The 19,129-nt window shown below is 45.3% G+C and overlaps 1 protein-coding gene across 1 annotated transcript in view; it reads right to left on the reverse strand.

Annotated features, from left to right (window-relative positions):
- LOC141054931 (pecanex-like protein 2) overlaps positions 1-19,129 on the reverse strand; it is a 2,173,030-nt gene that overhangs the window by 1,782,353 nt on the left and 371,548 nt on the right. Inside the window, exon 5 of the mRNA XM_073551818.1 lies at positions 8,894-9,029. Within this exon, the coding sequence (XP_073407919.1) occupies positions 8,894-9,029 (136 nt within the window). The remainder of the gene's footprint in view (positions 1-8,893; positions 9,030-19,129) is intronic.

The following is a 19,129-nucleotide window of genomic DNA, read 5'->3' on the forward strand; positions in this document are numbered from 1 at the left end:
TCCTCTGGGGCAGAGACTCAATCAACCTCCCGGGCAAGTCAGGCTTCTCCTCTCCAACACTCCGCCAACATGTACCTGTCCTGAACGACTCCTATATAGCGCCTTTTGGTGTGAAGAGCTCCAGTACCGTGGTACTCTGAAGTTCCTCCTGTCAGATGTTCCTAACAACTCTTCCTTGTACGGCAGACAGCTGTAGCCTACTTCGGGGACTCCCTTTCTCCTGAGTCCGGGCTCCCTATACAGATGCTGTTGTGCCCCAAGTCTTAGATGGGAGTAATGCATTTACAGCCAACTACTCCACCGGTGTCTGCTGCAGAACCATAAGTGTCCATACAACCTCGGGGACCGGGCCCCGGCCTTGCGCTGAGAACCTATAGGCAGGGTTCCTCTTCCAACCCACAAGGCCTCTCTGTTCTCCTACTCCTTCGTTCCGCGCTATTCCTTCTCTCTCTTATGGAAGCTTAGGTTGCAGTTCTACGTCTTTCTCCTTCTGTTCATTTCCCGTGCCAGCTGGCTCAGATCACTGAGGCAGCTGCAGCACTCCTTCTTCTCTCCTCTCCTAGGGAGTTCGTTCCACTAAGACCAGTCCTCAGCCTCTCCTGACTGACTGTCTTCCTCCGCCTTGACCTCCCGTCAGGCTGACCTCCTGTCAGCCTGCTCTCTGCTCTCACCTGACCTCCCGCCAGACTGTCCTGTCATTCTAAACTTTCCCACTCTTTTATATCTAACTCCACCCACCTCCCAGCACATCTCGTGTTACAAAGCAAGGATGCACGAAAGGTGCTCTGCTAACTTCCAAGCATGGAGCCGCAATCTGATCCATTGCTGAACTATCCTGTGTGTGGGTGCAGGTGTTGGAGTGCGGAAAGGAGTTCCCAACCTACCTAGTTGGTGGGGCACTACACCTTAGGAGAAGGTGTAGTACCTCTGTGGCGACTGAGCCTCAGGGGCGCCACACACTTACCGGGGCTGAGGCGCAGCGGCAGCGCCCTGTCTTCTGACCTGCTGGGACACACACATTGGTGGGACTAGTCGCAGTAACCAGTAAGTAACTGTAAACATCTCCCTCCCGCTGCTGCTGCACAACTCCGTCACAGTTCACCGCTTCCCTCCATCAGACTGTCAGAAGTAGATACGCTCAGGTTATCATATGTGAACGAGCTGGGGTGTTCAGATCTAGAAGCAGTAAGGTAGTCGGATATAGCAGAGTTGGTGTTACCCTATGTGGATGAGCTGAGGTTGTCAGATATGGTCCTGCTAAGACTGTGAGGTTGCCAGATGCAGCAGGCTGGAGTTTATTGGGTCAAGCAAAGGTGAGGTTGTCAGATGTAACAAAGCTGCGGTTATCATATACCAATGAGCTGGAGTTTCATATGATATAAAGATTTTGTCTGTAAGATAGAGCAAACCTGAGGTTGTCAGGAAGCTGTTTTTAGTCGCATTTAGCTTGTTGTCAGAATAAATAAAGTTGAGGTTGTCAGTTGTAATAAAATCTCAATTTGTCATATATCCAGGCTCGGACTGGCCCATAGGGTTGCAGGGAAATTCCCCGGTGGGCCTCCAAACCCATGGGTAGTACTTGGCAGAATTCACTTGATTCACTCCGTACAGAAAAAGCAGCATCTCCTCATTCATTAAACAAACTACACGGTTTATTATTATATAGAGATATAGGTAAATTTGTGAGAGTAATGTAATATTTGTAAGCAGGTGAAAAGCAGGCCCACCATAGTCAATGTTACTGGTGGGCCCTTGGCACCCCAGTCCGACACTGCAGATATCCTAAACTGAGAATATAAAATGCGGGTAGGGTTACTATTTTAGAAGAAGCTGCAATGAGTTTGTTGGGTGTAGTAAAGCTGAAGGCGATAGAAGTGACAGAGGGTGTTAGATATAGCAGAATGATGTCAAGTAAAAAAAAAATAGGTTGTTAAATCTGCAAGCTCTGTGGATGTGAATTGTAGATGTGAGGCTTGTAGGCGGCAGAGCTGAAGGTGTAAAATGCAGCAGAGCTGAGACTGTCACCTGCAATGACCCCATAGCGCAGATCAAATCTTTACTGTTTTTTAAGGTGGCCAAATACCAGTGGCGTAACTAGAGTCTGATGAGCCCCAGTGCAAGATTGAGACCGACCCCACCCCATCCTGAATTATATGTATATATGTCCCTCATTCTGGTGTATATGTCCCTCATCCTGGCCCCAACCTGGTATATATATCCCCCATCCTGATATATGTCCAATGTTCTGCCAATGTTCTTTAATGTATAGAAAAAATAAATCATTATACTAACCAAGGGAGTACATAGAACTCATGGGGCTCCATAGAAGATGTATAATGCACTTCCCATAGTCCTCCCTATAGTATAATGCACCCCCACGGTCCTTACAGTAAAATATACTCCCCAGAGTCCTCCATACAGTATATTGCACCCCCCATAGTCCTTAATATATTATAATGCACTCACCATAGTCCTCCATACAGTATAATGCACCCCCATAGTCCTTCATATAGTATAATGCACCCCAATAGTCCTCCGTACAGTATAATGCATAGCCCATAGTCCTCCGTACAGTATAATGCATACCCCATAGTCCTCCATATAGTATAATGCACCCCATAGTCCTCCATGTAGTATAATGCACCCCATAGTCCTCCATATAGTATAATGCACCCCCACAGTCCTCCATATAGTATAATGCACTCTCATAGTCCTCCATATAGTATAATGCACTCTCATAGTCCTCCATATAGTATAATGCACTCCCCATAGTCCTCTATACATTATAATGCACTCCCAATATTCAACCATGTAGTAGTATGGCCACCATGTACCCACTGATTTAACAAAAAAAACACCTCCCATTCGCTCCTTCACAGCGCAGTATCCTTTGACTTCAGCATGCAATTGACGGGAGTGCATGCTGTCACTGTCTAGCACCCCCAGTTACGTGCTCACCAGCATCAGCTACTGGCTTCTAATTGGCCAGCAGTGTGTACTGCTACACACAGACCCGAAGGGTCTAAGCAGCAATGTGTGTCCAAGGACACACACCTGGCTGGAGTACTTGCTGGTGTCAGCGGGCCCCACACCCACCGGGCCTGGTCGTACTGGCAACAACGATTGTTACACCCCTGCCAAATACCTTAGAGAGCTACAAAGAAGTTAGTTGGTGGTTATTTAATAGCCTGTTTAGACTGGAATACCATGCTATCAATGCGCACAGAACAATCTTGGCAGCACATGTTCTCGGCAGCACGTGTTCAGTTTGAACAGGACAATGAACCATTCTATACAAACAGTAGGAGAGATTGATTTACTGCTCTTTGAAATTCTGCTCGGCAGGTCACTATACGCAACCTCGTCTCTGCCTGTGTGCAAACACAGCAGGCAATATTTGCTCGAAGATAGAGTCGGTGTATAAATATACAGTATCTCTGGACATTATGTATTATAGATTTGCCTGGACATTATATATTATAGATCTTTGGACATTATATATAATAAATCTCTCTGGACATCATATATTTTAGATCTGTGTGTGTGTGCGGGTGTCTGTGTGTATATGTGTCTGTGTGTGTGCGGCTGTGTGCTGGTCTGTGTGTGTAGCCAGGCATTGTCTGATGGAACTACTACTCCCATCCAGCTATGTCTGCTGTCACATATAACAGTGAAAGCATGAGACGATGATGGGACAGTAATCCCATCATCCGGTGACTGTGTTCAATTGTAAAAAAAAAAAATCATACTCACCGAACACCTAGTCCCCGATGCCCGCGTCTCATGTAACAAGAATAAAATAATAAACCAACATATACTTACTAGTAATGGCAAGTAGCATTGTTGTTCGGGTCTCCCCGAGCATGCTCTGGTGATCTCTGAGTATTTTTGCGTGCTCGGAGATCTAGTTTTCATCATCTCAGCTGCATGATTTGCAGCTGTTAGACAATCTGAATACATGTGGGAGTTCCCTAACAAACTGGCATTCCACACATGTAATCAGCCTGTCTAGAAGTCGCAAATCATGCAGCTGAGACGATGAAAACTAAATCTCGGAGCACGCCAAAATACTCGGAGACCACCCGAGCATGCTCAGGAAAACCCGAGCAACGGGTATACTCGCTCATCACTAGTACTTACCTTTCCACCGTAGTCCATCTAATAACGAGAGTCCCATGATGATCTCACATGCAGAACAGTCACATTGGGAGATGTAACTGTTCTACAGGGCCTCCGGTAATACACTGATAGGAGGTAATCCTCTCGCAGTGTATCACTCCGCTGCCGTGAGAGGTCACCGGAGTTCATGCTGTCACTTGCGGCACCACTGAGTGAGAAAATTCTCATGCCCTGCAGGAGTGATCACCTCCTGTCAGTATATCGCCAAAGGCTGGGTAGAGCGGTCACATCTCCCATATGTTGCAGGCATGCCGCCATCAGCTGCCGCCTCTGGTAGGCCAGTGGTTACTAGAGCACATTCAGCTGCAGACTGGGCAGGTGTAGGCGGCCCCCTGACTCCACAGGCCCGATCATGGTTGCACCCTCTGCGACCGCGATCATAGAGCCACTAGGTGTTAAGGGCATGTCACACTAAGCGATATCGCTAGCAATATCGCTATAACCTGTGATGTTATAGCGATATTGCTAGCGATATCGATATTGCTAGCGATATCGATGTGTCTGATACTTACCTCCGACCGGCTCCCCCGCTGGTTATCGCTGATCGCGCGAGAACGTCCAGGACTGTTTCTCATCGTCAGCTTCCTGTGGAGAGACGAGCGACGCGTGGAGCCGGGCGGGAGGACGCAGGATCGCCTAGTGTGACAGGTAAGTAGCGACCCCCGACCCCAGCAATGTCGCTAGTGAGATCTGCCTATGTGGCAGCTCACTAGCGACCACTTAGCGATGTACCAGCGATCCTGAGCGCGTCATATCGCTGGTCGGGATCGCTGGTACATCGCTAAGTGTGACAGGGCCTTTACATACATGATAATATGTGGCCAGTATAACATCTGATGTTCTGAAGTCATCACATATAGTATATCAATACAGATGAACAAATCTATTCGCAGGACACTGGTGTCCACATCGTAAGTCCGTGGCCAACAGATGAGGTCACTGCTGACCTCCTTCTATCTGCCAGCATCTCTTCTTTTGATTTGCAGTCTGATGCAATGACAATTTTGCAACGTGACACATGAATGACACTGGGCCAGGTACAAACTAAAGGAAATCCATGTATGTCAGCCGATAAGAGGAGTTTCGGAGGGCTCCCGTTCAGTGGCCACAGAATACTAAAAGGGCCCCCTTACCAAAATCCTGCAAATTAATTCACTTTCTCATGTATTCCCCTATATACTGTATGTGGTGTAGACAGTATGTGTACTATATGCACAGACATCAGATGTTATGTACAGGATAATATGTGACAAGTAAAAAAAATCACAAAAAAAGTAATTAGAGGTACAGTAACTATGTAGTGCCCTATACTTATGTGTGGCCAGCTTTACTGGCCACACATATAATAGCTGTGTCCCCTGAGAGTTATCCTCATCATAGCTCTGACCAATGAGAGTTATCCCCATCATAGCTGTGTCCCATGAGAGTTATTCCCATCATAGCTGTGTCCCATGAGAGTTCTCCCCATCATAGCTGTGTCCCATGATAGTTATCCTCATCATAGCTCTGACCAATGAGCGTTATCCCCATCATAGCTGTGTCCCATGAGAGTTATTCCCATCATAGCTGTGTCCCATGAGAGTTATCCCCATCATAGCTGTGTCCCATCCCATGATAGTTATCCTCATCATAGCTCTGACCAATGAGAGTTATCCCCATCATAGCTGTGTCCCATGAGAGTTATCCCCATCATAGCTGTGTCCCCTGAGTTATCCTCATCATAGCTCTGACCAATGAGAGTTACCCCCATCATACCTGTGTGCCATGAGAGTTATCCCCATCATAGCTCTGACCAATGAGAGTTATCCCCATCATAGCTGTGTCCCATGAGAGTTACCCCCATCATAGCTCTGACCAATGAGCGTTATCCCCATCATAGCTGTGTCCCATGAGTTATCCCCATCATAGCTGTGTCCCCTGAGAGTTATCCTCATCATAGCTCTGACCAATGAGAGTTACCCCCATCATAGCTGTGTGCCATGAGTTATCCCCATCATAGCTCTGACCAATGAGAGTTATCCCCATCATAGCTGTGTCCCATGAGAGTTATCCCCATCATAGCTCTCACCAAAGAGAGTTAACCGCATCATAGCTGTGTCCCATGAGAGTTATCCCCATCATAGCAGTGTCCCATGAGAGTTATCGCCATCATAAATGTATCCCATGAGAGTATTCCCCATCATAGCTGTGTCCCATGAGAGTCACCCCCATCATAGCTGTGCCCCATGAGAATTATCTCCATCATAGCTGTGTCCCATGAGAGTTATCCCCATCATAGTTGTGCTCATGGATATTGTCTCCATTATACCTCCCCAGGTAATCGCTTACATGTTTCTCCCGAGCGGTGGTTTGTCAGTGGTGCTCGTCCCCCTTCCTGCTCCCACATCCCTTACTTAACACAATAGGAAGTCCCCCTACTTCCCTGAGACCACCGGAGCAGAGCGATGTGCTGCTCCGACGGTCTCCTTCCCTGGAGGGAGGCGGCTTCCTCAGTGCCTGCAGAGAGCAGACATGAGGAAGCCTGCTGCAGCGCCTGTCAGATCGCTGATCTGACACAGCGCTCTGTGAAGTGTTAGATCAGCGATCTGACACTTCACAGTAATGTCCCCCCTGGGACAAAGTAATAAAGTAAAAAAAAAAGTGTAAAAATAATTTAGAAAAAATCACAAAATAAATTTAAAAAAATAAATAATCCCTAATAAATTCATTTTTTGGAAATAAAAAAAAAAAAAATGTACACATATTTAGTATCTCTATGTCCGTAATGACCTGCCCTATAAAATTGTCTCACTAATTAACCCCTTTAGTGAACCCCTTAAAAAATAAAAATAAAAAACAAAGCAAAAAATAATGCTTTATCATCACACCGCCGAACAAAAAGTGCAATAATGAGCGATCAAAAAGACGGATATAAATAAACATGGTACCGCTGAAAACGACATCTTGCCCCACAAAAAACGAGCCACCACACAGTGTCATCAGTGAAAAATTTTAAAAGTTATAGCTCGCAGAATAAAGCGATGCAAAAATAATTATTTTTTATATAAAATTGTTTTCACTGCATAAAAGCGCCAAAACATAAAAAAGACATTAATGAGGTATCACTGTAATCACACTGACCCGAAGAATAAAACTGCTTTATCAATTTTACCACATGCGGAGCTGTGTAAATGCACCCCCCAAAAGAAATTCATGAAATGCTGGTTTTTGCTCATTCTGCGTCCCAAAAATTGGAATAAAAAGCGATCAAAAAATGTCACGTGCCCGAAAATGGTACCAATAAAAATGTCAACTCGTCCCGCAAAAAATAATGTGGTGATGCAAAAACTATTTTTACAATAAAAAGGGTCTTTTAGCGAGTGACAGCTGCCAAACATAAAAACCCGCCATAAATAGTAAACCAAACCTCCCTTTATCACCCCCTTAGTTAGGGAAAAATAATAAAATTAAAAAAAATGTATTTATTTCCATTTTCCCATTAGGGTTAGGGCTAGGGTTAGGGCTAGGGCTGAGATTAGGGTAGGGGTGTGTTGGGGTTAGGGTTGGAGTTAGAATTGGGGGGGGTTTCCACTGTTTAGGCACATCAGGGACTCTCCAAACACAACATGGTGTCTGATCTCAATTCCAGCCAATTCTGCGTTGAAAAAGTCAAACGGTGCTCCTTCCCTTCCAAGCTCTGCCATGTGCCCAAAGAGTGGTTTACCCCCACATATGGGGTATCAGCCTACTCAGGACAAATTGCTCAACAACTTTTGGGGTCCAATTTTTCCTGTTACCCTTGGGAAAATAAAGAATTGGGGGTAAAAATATGATTTTTGTAGAAAAAAATTATTTTTTTATTTTTATGACTCTACATTATAAACTTCTGTGAAGCTCTTGGGGGTTCAAAGGGCTCACCACACATCTAAATAAGTTCCTAGGGGGGTCTAGTTTCCAAAATGGGATCACTTGTGGGGGTTTCAACAGATTAGGCACATCAGAGGCTCTCCAAACACAAGTCTGCATTCCAAAACGTCACTACTTCCCTTCCAAGCTCCGACGTGTGCCCATACAGTAGTTTTTTATTATTATTATTATTTCTAAAGCACCATTGATTCCATGGTGCTGTACATGTGAAGGGGTAACATACAAAGTACAGCTATCACTTACAGTAAACAAACTAACAATCACAGACTGATATAGGGGGAGAGAGGACCCTGCCCTTTCGGGCTTACATTTTCTCCCACATATGGGATATCAGCGTACTCAGGACAAATTGGACAACATTTTTTGGGGTCCCTAAAAATAAAATGGTGTTGTAAAAATGAGAAATCGCTGGTCAACTTTTAACCCTTATAACTTCCTAACAAAAAAAAATTTTGGTTCCCAAATTGTGCTGATGTAAAGTAAACATGTGGGAAATGTTACGGCACACAAAAAACTGAATAAGTATCTCTGTGATTTAAGAGCATAAAAATTCAAAGTTGAAAAATTGTGAAATTTATGTTTTTTTTCACAAATAAACGCAAGTTATATGAATGAAATTTTACCAGTAACATGAAGTACAATATGTTCCGAGAAAACAATGTTAGAATCACCAGGATCCATAGAACCATTCCAGAGTTATTACCTCATAAAGTGACAGTGGTCAGAATTGTAAAAATTGGCCCGGGCATTAACATGCAGACCACCCTTGGGGGTTAAGGGGATAAGCATTACTGTAAGCTTTACTTACTCTGATAACTGATCTGTAGACAGACAATTGTTTGAGGCAACACCAGTGAATTCAATTTCCAAGCCAGAGTTTGGTATTTCCGACAGATTCTCACAACACGTATCATTTTGTTTCACATTTTCTGTTGCACCATTGTCTGCATAGTTTGGAAATAAAAGGAAAAATGTATCATATCACATAATAACAATTTTTATACTTGGCTTTATTCACAAGTAGCCTTACTATAGGTAAAAGCTGCTCAATAACTATTACAAATAAAAGGTAGAGATGTAGCTTATAGTTATAGAATATGCAAAATAAAATATTGTATAAGATATCCGAGTCACTTTGTATGTATTGTTGAGATGTTGTATTTTTCCTGTGGACCAAACACCATTGAAATAGCCATTTCCTGGGTTTGAATTTAATTAGAACTTGAAAAAAACAAGGATGCTACATACTGGCATGTTCTGTAGTCACATAAATCATTTACTTAAGTCATTATATAGGTGGAGTTTTACTGCACATTCAGATCACTGTGTCACATGGACTTTGAAGACCACCTAACATGATTTTCATAGATGAGAAACAGTAACCAAAGAATGATAAGAAAAGTTGTTCTACTTAAAGAACAGTAGATGTAACCATATCTGTAAAATGATAGAAAGTACTTTGGAGAACAGGAAGCAAATACAGTGGTTCTCATCACCTAACTTCTCGTCGGCTAATATATTAAAGGAAACCTGTTGGATTCTCCAAGGCTGCATACATATATCTATGGAACACGTCTGTGTGCAATTGTTTTTATTCTAAAACCTGGTAGGAGGATGGAGGAGGTAGTCCATGCTGCCGACGTTAGATGCAGGAACCAAAGACAGTGGTGATGTTAACTAAGGGGTTTATTCGCTACACATTTCAAAGCTGTACCATTTTTTTTCATCAGGAGAAATACAGCAATAAATCAATTTACTTAAATCTCCTGATGAAAAAGTTGGTTCAATTTCGAAACGCATAGACAATAAACCACTTGGTTAGTCTCACCACTGTCCCTTGGTTCCTGTATCTGACATCGGCATCGCACACTGGGCGTTTTTTCTGCGGTTTTTTTCTGCATCAAAACCAGATTTCTTGGCAGGAAAGAAGCTGCAGCAAAAATGCAGGTTTAGGTGCGTTTTTTGTTGGGTTTTTGGTGCGGTTTTTGGTTGAACTTGTGTCTCTTTGTGCATGCTAATAAAGTTGAGTTGCTGTCCATGACTTTTCTGCAGCAAAAGGCTGCAAATAATGATACCTGCGTTTTTACGCTAATTTTCAGCTGCTTTAAGGGTATGTTCACACTGGGCATTTTTTCTGCATTTTTTTCTGCAGCAAAGTCTGATTTCTTGACAGGAGAGAATCTGTGGCAAAAAAGCAGGTTTTAGCTGCGTTTTTCGTTGGGTTTTTGGTGCATTTTTGGGTCGAACTTGTGTCTCTTTGTGCATGCTAATAAAGTTGAGTTGCTGTCCATGACTTTTCTTCAGCAAAATGCTGCAAATAAGGGTATGTGCACACGTTGCGGATTCGTGTGCAGATTTTTCCACTCGGAGTCTGCAGAATCCGCAGGTCAAAATGCCTGCGTTTTACCTGCGGATTTCCAGTGGATTTCGCCTGCATTTTTACACCTGCGGATTCCTATAATGAATCCGCACAAAGAATTGACATGCTGTGGAAAATAAACTGCTGCATTTTTGCGTGAAATCTCCGCAGCATGTGCATAGTGGTTTTTGTTTTCTATAGGACAGCATGGTACTGTACATCCCTTGGAAAACTGCTGCGGATTCGCAGGGCCATATCCGCTGTGGATCTGCAGACGAATCCACAACGTGTGGACATACCCTAATGATACCTGCCTTTTGCTGCTGTTTTTATGCTAATTTTCAGCTGTTTTTTGAGAGTATGTTCACACTGGGTGTTTTTGCTGTGTTTTTTATGCTAATTTTCAGCTGCTTTTTACAGTACCAGCAAAGCCTATGAGATTTCAGAAATCTCAGGCACACACATTTGTTTTTTTAGTCATCAAGATTTTGTGCGTTGCTGGTTTTTTTGGACATAGAGCATGTCACTTCTTTCAGCGTTTTTGCAGTATTTTTCACCCATTGGCTTGAATGGGTGTTGAAAAAATGCAGCAAAAACACAGGTATCATTATCTGCAGTCTTCTTGCTGCAGAAAAGTCATGGACCGCAATTCAACTTTATTAGCATGCACAAAGAGACACAAGTTAGCCCAAAAAACGCACAACAATCCACCCCAAAATCGCAACGAAAAAGGCACCAAAAATACAACTAAGGCTAAGTGCACATGCTGCGGATTGGTCTGCGGATTTTTTATCTGCGGAACCGCAGGTAAAACCACAGGTAAAATGACCTGCGGTTTTACCTGCGGATTGGCCTGCGGTTTATCATCTCTACAATGGAGGAGATGGTAAACCGTAGCAGAATCCGCAGAAAAGAATTGACATGTCAATTCTTTCTACTGATTCAAAACCACAGCAGAACCGCAGTTAAAAATCCGCAGCATGTGCATAGCAGAATGTAAATCCCATAGGATAACATGCTACTATACACTGTCTGCAGAACTGCTGCAGTTCTGCTGTGGCCAAAACCGCAGCGGAACCGCAGCAAAAACCGCAGCGTGTGCGCATAGCCTAAACATGTTTTTTTGCCGCAGATTCTTTCCTGCCAAGAAATCATGTTTTGCTGCAGAAAACTAAAAGCAGCAAAATGCCCAGTGTGATCATACACTTAAGGGTATGTGCGCACGTTGAAGATTTGTCTTTGTAAAATTCTGCACGAATTCTGCCTCTCTTGGCAGAAAATGCAGTTGAAAATCCACGCAGATTTGATGTGGATTTTCATGCAGTTTTCTCTGTGGATTTGTCTGCGGATTTGCAAGCTAAATAAAGATATATTATATAACAAAAAAAAAAAGAATTGTGATGTAATTTCCTTGTCCAACCTCTTCTTTTATATTCTCCATTGAAGACCATAATATCCTTACATACCAAGTTCAAATATAATGTTTACACATACAAAGCAAACATAAGCGGATTTGGCCTCTGCGGATCTGCAGCAATTCCGCAGACCGTGTACAGTACAATGTAAGTCTATGGGATTTATTATTATTTATTTATATAGCACCATTGATTCCATGGTGCTGTACATGAGAAGGGTTTACATACAAATTACAGATATCACTTACAGTAAACAAACTTACAATGACAGAGGGGAGAGGACCCTGCCCTTTCGGGCTTACATGCTACAGGATGGTGGGGAAGGAGACAGTAGGTTGGTGGGTTGCAGCAGTTCCGGTGTTGGTTGAGGTGATATCTCCAGTAGTGATGGGAGGGAGCGGCGTCATTGCAGGCTGTAGGCTTTCTTGAAGAGGTGGGTTTTTAGGTTCCGTCTGAAGGATCCGAATGTGGATTATAGTTGGATGGGGGCTATTTGGGAGAAGTCTTGGAGGTGGTTGGGTGAGGAGCGAATAAGTGTGGAGGAGAGAAGGAGGTCTTGGGATGACTGTAGACTACATGAGGGAAGGTATCGGGAGATTAGTTCAGAGACAAATGGAGGAGACAGGTTATTGATGGGCTTGTAGGTCAGTATTAGTAATTTGAACTGGATACGCTGAGGGTATGGAAGCCAGTGAAGAGATTTGCAGAGGGGAGAAGCGGAGGAGTAGCGAGGAGAGAGATGAATTAGTCGGGCAGCAGAGTTAAGGATGGACTGGAGAGGTGCGAGGGTGTTAGCAGGGACACCACAGAAGAGGATGTTGCAGTAGTCGAGGCAGGAGATGATGAGGGCGTGCACAAGCATTTTAGTAGATTGAGGGTTGAGGAAAGGACGGATTCTGGAAATATTTCTGAGCTGGAAGCGACAGGAGGTAGAAAGAGCTTGGATGTGCGGTTTGAAGGACAGGGCAGAATCAAGGGTTACTCCGAGGCAGCGGACTTCCGGTACTGGGGAAAGCGTGATGTCATTAATTGTGATAGACAGGTCAGGTAAGGAAGAGCTGTGAGATGGAGGAAAGATGATGAGTTCAGATTTGTCCACATTGAGCTTGAGGGAGAGAGAGGAGAAGAAGGAGGCTATGGCTGATAGACACTCCGGGATTCTGGACAGCAGAGAAGTGACGTCTGGGCCAAAAAGGTAGATCTGAGTGTCATCGGCATAAAGGTGGTACTGGAATCCATGGGACTTTATGAGTTGCCCCAGACCAAGGGTATAAATTGAGAAGAGTAGGGGTCCTAGAACAGAGCCTTGGGGGACTCCAGCAGAGAGAGGTTGGGATGAGGAGGTAGTGTGGGAGTGGGAGACGCTGAATGTGCGGTTTGAAAAGTATGAGGAGATCCAGGATAGGGCGAGGTCTTTGATGCCAAAGGAGGAGAGGATCTGTAGTAGGAGGCAGTGGTCAACTGTGTCGAATGCAGAGGACAGGTCTAGAAGGAAGAGTATAGAGTATTGTCCGTTTGCTTTGGCTGTAAGTAGGTCGTTAGTAATTTTAGTCAGGTCTGTCTCAGTGGAGTGATGGGCGCGGAAACCAGATTGTAGATTGTCAAAGAGCAAGTTAGATGAGAGGTGGGAGGAAAGTTCAGCGTGGACGTGCAGCTCCAGAAGTTTGGAAGCGAATGGGAGCAGTGATATTGGGCAATAGCTGGACATAGCCATTGGGTCGAGGGTTGACTTTTACCGCTGCTGCTGCTCTTTCATACGGGGGGCTTCACTTCTCTCATACCCCAAGATCAGACAGTAGAGCTGATGGAGGCGTTGGTCTGCTCCTATCACCAAAATGTACCTTTCAGGTTATCCCTCAAGTACCCTCACTTGTCTTCCCTTCTTTTGAGGTCCATGCCGTCAGACTCTACACCCCCTTCTCCATGCGAGTGGCGGTGGTGTATCGTCCTCCCGGCCCCTCCCATCAGTTCCTGGATCATTTTGCCACTTGGCTTCCACATTTTCTCTCCTGTGACATCCCTACCCTCATCATGGGAGATTTCAACATCCCCATTGCTCTTCCCCTCTCACCATCTGCTACTCACCTTTTATCTCTAACCTCCTCGTTTGGCCTTTCGCAGCTTACTAATTCTCCAACGCATGAAGACGGAAACTCCCTCGACTTGGTCTTCTCTCGGCTTTGTGCAGTGGATGATTTTGCAAACTCCCCTCTCCCGCTCTCTGACCACAATCTTCTTTCATTCTCTATCAAGAACTGCCAGGCTGCTCAGGTCACCCCCACTGTCCAGACTTATAGAAACATACAGGCCATTAACACCCAGAAACTTATGAAGAACTTGCAGTCTTCATTGGCCCCTATCTCCTCCCTCTCATGTCCTGATTCTGCATTGAAGCATTACAATGAAACACTTCAAACTGCCCTGGATGAATTTGCACCCCCTATAAATAGAACACCACAACGCAGACTGCGACAACCCTGGCACACGGTGCAAACATGTTTCCTGCAGCGGTGCTCCAGGTGCGCCGAACGTCTGTGGAGAAAATCCAATCTACCCGAAGATTTCATCCATTTTAAGTTTATGCTTAGAACATATAACACTGCCCTTCACCTCTCAAAACAAACCTATTTCAACACCCTCATCACCTCACTGTCCAATAACCCGAAACGTCTCTTTGACACTTTTCATTCTCTACTCAATCCAAGAGTACAGGCCCCAGCCACGGAGCTCCGAGCTGACGATCTGGCCAATTACTTCAAAGAAAAAATTGACCAGATCCGACAGGAAATTATCTCCCAATCACCTCATACCATGCACTGTCCTCCCTCCCCCACTGCATCTAACTCACTCTCTGATTTTGAACCAGTCACAGAAGAAGAAGTAAGCAGGCTCCTTGCATCTTCTCGCCCAACTACTTGCACCAGTGACCCATTTCCGTCACAGCTCCTCCAGTCCCTTTCCCCTGCTGTCACCCCTCACCTAACTAAAATATTTAACCTCTCTCTCTCTTCTGGTATTTTTCCCTCCTCATTTAAGCATGCCATCATACATCCACTACTTAAAAAACCATCTCTCGACCAAAACTGTGCCGCTAACTATAGACCTGTCTCTAATCTTCCCTTCATCTCTAAACTCCTGGAACGCCTGGTCCACTCCCGTCTTATCCGCTATCTCTCAGAAAACTCTCTTCTCGACCCTCTCCAATCCGGTTTCCGCTCTTTACACTCCACTGAAACTGCCCTCACTAAAGTCTCCAATGATCTGCTAACAGCTAAATCAAATGGTCACTACTCCATGCTAATTCTCTTGAATCTCTCTGCAGCATTCGACACTGTGGATCATCAGCTCCTCCTCACTATGCTCCGTTCCATTGGCCTCAAGGATACCGTTCTCTCCTGGTTCTCCTCCTATCTCTCCGACCGCTCCTTTACTGTATCTTTTGCCAGTTCCTCCTCCTCTCATCTTCCCCTTACTGTTGGGGTCCCCCAAGGATCGGTTCTAGGCCCCCTCCTCTTCTCCTTGTACACTGCCCCTATTGGTCAAACAATCAGTAGATTTGGTTTCCAGTACCATCTCTATGCTGATGACACCCAATTATACGCTTCTTCTCCTGACATCACGCCAGCCTTTCTAGAAAACACCAGCGATTGTCTAAACGCTGTGTCTAATATCATGTCCTCACTATATCTGAAACTGAACCTGTCAAAGACTGAACTCCTGGTGTTTCCTCCCTCTACTAATGTACCTATACCCGACATTGCCATTTCTGTGTGTGGTTCCACTATTACTCCCCAGCAACAGGCCCGCTGTCTTGGGGTCATACTTGATTCCGAGCTTTCCTTTGCCCCCCACATTCGATCACTGGCTCGCTCTTGTCATTTGCACCTCAAAAACATTTCTAGAATTCGACCTTTTCTTACCTTTGACTCTGCAAAAACTCTTACTGTTTCTCTTATTCATTCTCGTCTCGACTATTGTAACTCTCTTCTAATCGGTCTCCCTCTTACCAAACTCTCCCCTCTCCAATCTGTCTTGAATGCTGCAGCCAGGATCATATTCCTCACCAATCGTTACACCGATGCCTCTACCTTGTGCCAGTCATTACACTGGCTACCCATCCACTCCAGAATTCAGTATAAACTTATTACCCTCACTCACAAAGCCCTCCATGGCTCAGCACCACCCTACATCTCCTCCCTTGTTTCAGTATACCACCCTACCCGCGCCCTCCGTTCTGCTGATGACCTGAGGTTAGCATCCTCAATAGTCAGAACCTCCCACTCCCGTCTCCAAGACATTACACGTGCCGCGCCAATTCTTTGGAATGCACTTCCCAGGTCAATACGATTAGTCCCCAATCCCCACAATTTTAAGCGTGTCCTGAAAACGCATTTATTCAGACTGGCCTATCGCCTCAACACATTAACCTAATCTATCCCTGTGTGGCAGAGCCAAAAGTTTTACCATAACCAGGTTCTCCGCATCATTCTCCCACATGCTTTAAGCATCCATTAGCCCTCTGTGTCCGTACTGTCACACACCTAACATTATGGCTGGTCCATACAATCAGGGCAACTGTTACCACCCACCTTTCGTGTCTACCTCTTTCCTCATAGACTGTAAGCTTGCGAGCAGGGCCCTCTTTCCTCTTGGTATTTGCTATAATCTACTGTATGTGATTATTGTTATGCTGTAATGTCTATTGTCTGTACAAATCCCCTCTGAAATGTAAAGTGCTGCAGAATATGTCGGCGCTATAAAAATAAAATTTATTATTATTTATTATTAAGGATAGACGTGATTGTGTCAAGTTTAAACGCAGAAGGGAAGGTACCGGACGTTAGTGATAAGTTGAAGAGGTGGGTTAGGGATGGGATAAGTGTAGTGGTGAGGTTAGGGAGGAGGTGGGATGGGATGGGGTTAAGTGCACAGGTTGTGAGGTGCGATTTGGAGAAGAGGCAATTAAGCTCCGCTTCAGTGATGTTGGAGGGGGAGGTTTTGGGGTTTGGGCATTGGTCTGGTATACAAAGGGGTTGTGACAGTTGAACAATGAAGACGTGCCTTGTTTGGTCGATCTTATTTTTGAAGTGTGTGGCAAAGTCCTCAGCAGAGATGAGGGAGGTTGGAGGGGCAGTGGTGGGCGGAGGAGGGAGTTGAAAGTTTTGAATAACTGTTTGGGATTGTAGGATAGGGAAGATACGAGGGTTGTGAAGTAGGCCTGTTTGGCAGAGGTGATGGCAGATTTCAAAGCGAGTGTTGCCTGTTTGAATGCAGTGAAGTCTTCTTGCGAATTTGTTTTCTTCCAACGCTGCTCTGCAGCTCTGGACACTTGCCAGAGCTTATTAGTGGTGTTATTGTGCCAGGGTTGTCTGTTGGTACGTCGCATTCTGCCATGAACGAGAGGAGCGACCGTGTCAATAGCTGATGCGAGAGTGGCATTATAGAAAGCAGTGGCACTGTGTGTCTTGGAGTGAGGATATGGATGCCAGTGGTAGAATAGAGTCAAAGAGGACATGGGTGTCTAGGTGTGCAAGGTTTCTGCGGGGGTGCACATGTTGCTGGACATGGGTGCCAGGAGAGGAGGACAGGGATGAGAAAGTGAGTAGATGGTGGTCAGAGAGAGGGAGAGGGGAGGTGGTGAAGTTAGAAAGAGAGCAGAGGCGGGTGAACACCAGGTCTAATGTGTGTCCGTCTGTGGGTGGCTGAGGAGGACCACTGAGTAAGTCCAAAGGATGAAGTAAGGGACAGGAGTTTGGAGGCTGCTGACAGAAGGGTATCAGTGGGGATGTTGAAGTCACCCATGATGATAGTGGGGATGTCAGTTGAAAGAAAGTGAAGAAGCCAGGTAGAGAATTAGTCAATGAAGGCAGTGGTCGGGCCTGGAGGTCGGTATATGACGGCCACTTGGAGGATGAAGGGAGAGTAGATGCGGACAGAGTGGACTTCAAAAGAGGGGAGGATTAGGGAGGGAAGAGGTGGGATTGGGTTAAAGGTGTAGTTGAAAGAAAGGAGAAGACCCACTCCTTCACCGTGTCTATTGCCAGGGCGAGGAGTGTGGGTGAAGTGGAGGCTGCCATAACACAGCACAGCAGGGCAGGCGGTGTCAGAGGGTGTCAACCAGGTTTCTGTGAGGCCGAGAAAGGCAAGATTGCGAGAGAGAAGAGGTCATGAATCACATGAAGCTTATTGCAGATGGAGTGGGCATTCCAAAGTGCTCCAGAGAGAGGGAGCAGGGGGTTGGTTGTCAACGGCATGGGTTTTAAGCTGGAAAGATTGCGGTAGTTCTTATTAGACAGGGAGTATTAGGAAGGGGTAGTAATGGGGGGTATAAGCTGTGGGGGTCCAGGATTGGGAGATATGTCACCAGCAGTGAGGAGAAGCAGAGAAAGGGAGAGCAGGTGGTTGAAGGAGAGTGGGCAGCTTGTTTTATGTTTAATTAGGACAGATTTGAGGTTGAGGAGCAGTTCAGCATTACAGTGCTTGGCAGACAATCCCTGCAAGTTGATTGGCACTCTAAAGAACGCCAAAACATGCAGGGCGGGGACCCGAGCTCCAGCCGAGCAACCCCTTTAATACTCTGCGAGCTCCGAGCATTGCGAGCAATGCGATGCTGGAGCGAGCACCGAAAAGTGGCAAGCATGCTCGCTCATCACTACCTTACATTTATCCCCATTGAAGCTCATTTGCCATTTAACAGCCCAAACTTCTAGTTTACATAAATCTTCCTGTAATATTAAATTGCCCACTTTTTTATTGATTACCTTGCAGAGTTTGGTGTCATCTGCAAATACTGAAATTCTACTCTGTATACCCCCTACAAGGTCATTAATAAATATGTTAAAAAGAAGCGGGCCCAACACCAATCCCTACAGTACCCCACTGCTAACCGCGACTCAGTCTGAGTGTGTGTAGGTAACAGCAGGTACGCAGGATGCAGTGACGAGACGCGAGACTGGTTGAACTTTGGAAAGCAAACTTTTATAAATTGAAGCCGCTAGGGCTATACTAAGCAACCAAAAAGGGATAACAACAGTTGTCCTCGCAGGGACTCAGTACAACCAAACACTATTTAAAAAGAACACGACTAACCCGGCCGAGACCGGTTACTATGGGGCCGCGGTAAGGCCATGTACGGGTCCTTATGTTTTATAAGGTCACTTATCCGTCCTGACGTCCCTCGGCGTCTCTGTTGCTGCTGTGTTGTTGATGAAGCTGTTTTGGCATCTCTGATGAAGCTGCCTTTGATGAGGCTGCCTTGGCGTCGCAGCCG

The sequence above is a fragment of the Dendrobates tinctorius genome, unplaced genomic scaffold (assembly GCF_039654945.1).
Source record: "Dendrobates tinctorius isolate UK_male_01 unplaced genomic scaffold, ASM3965494v1 ptg000181l, whole genome shotgun sequence".
Classification (NCBI taxonomy): domain Eukaryota; kingdom Metazoa; phylum Chordata; class Amphibia; order Anura; family Dendrobatidae; genus Dendrobates; species Dendrobates tinctorius.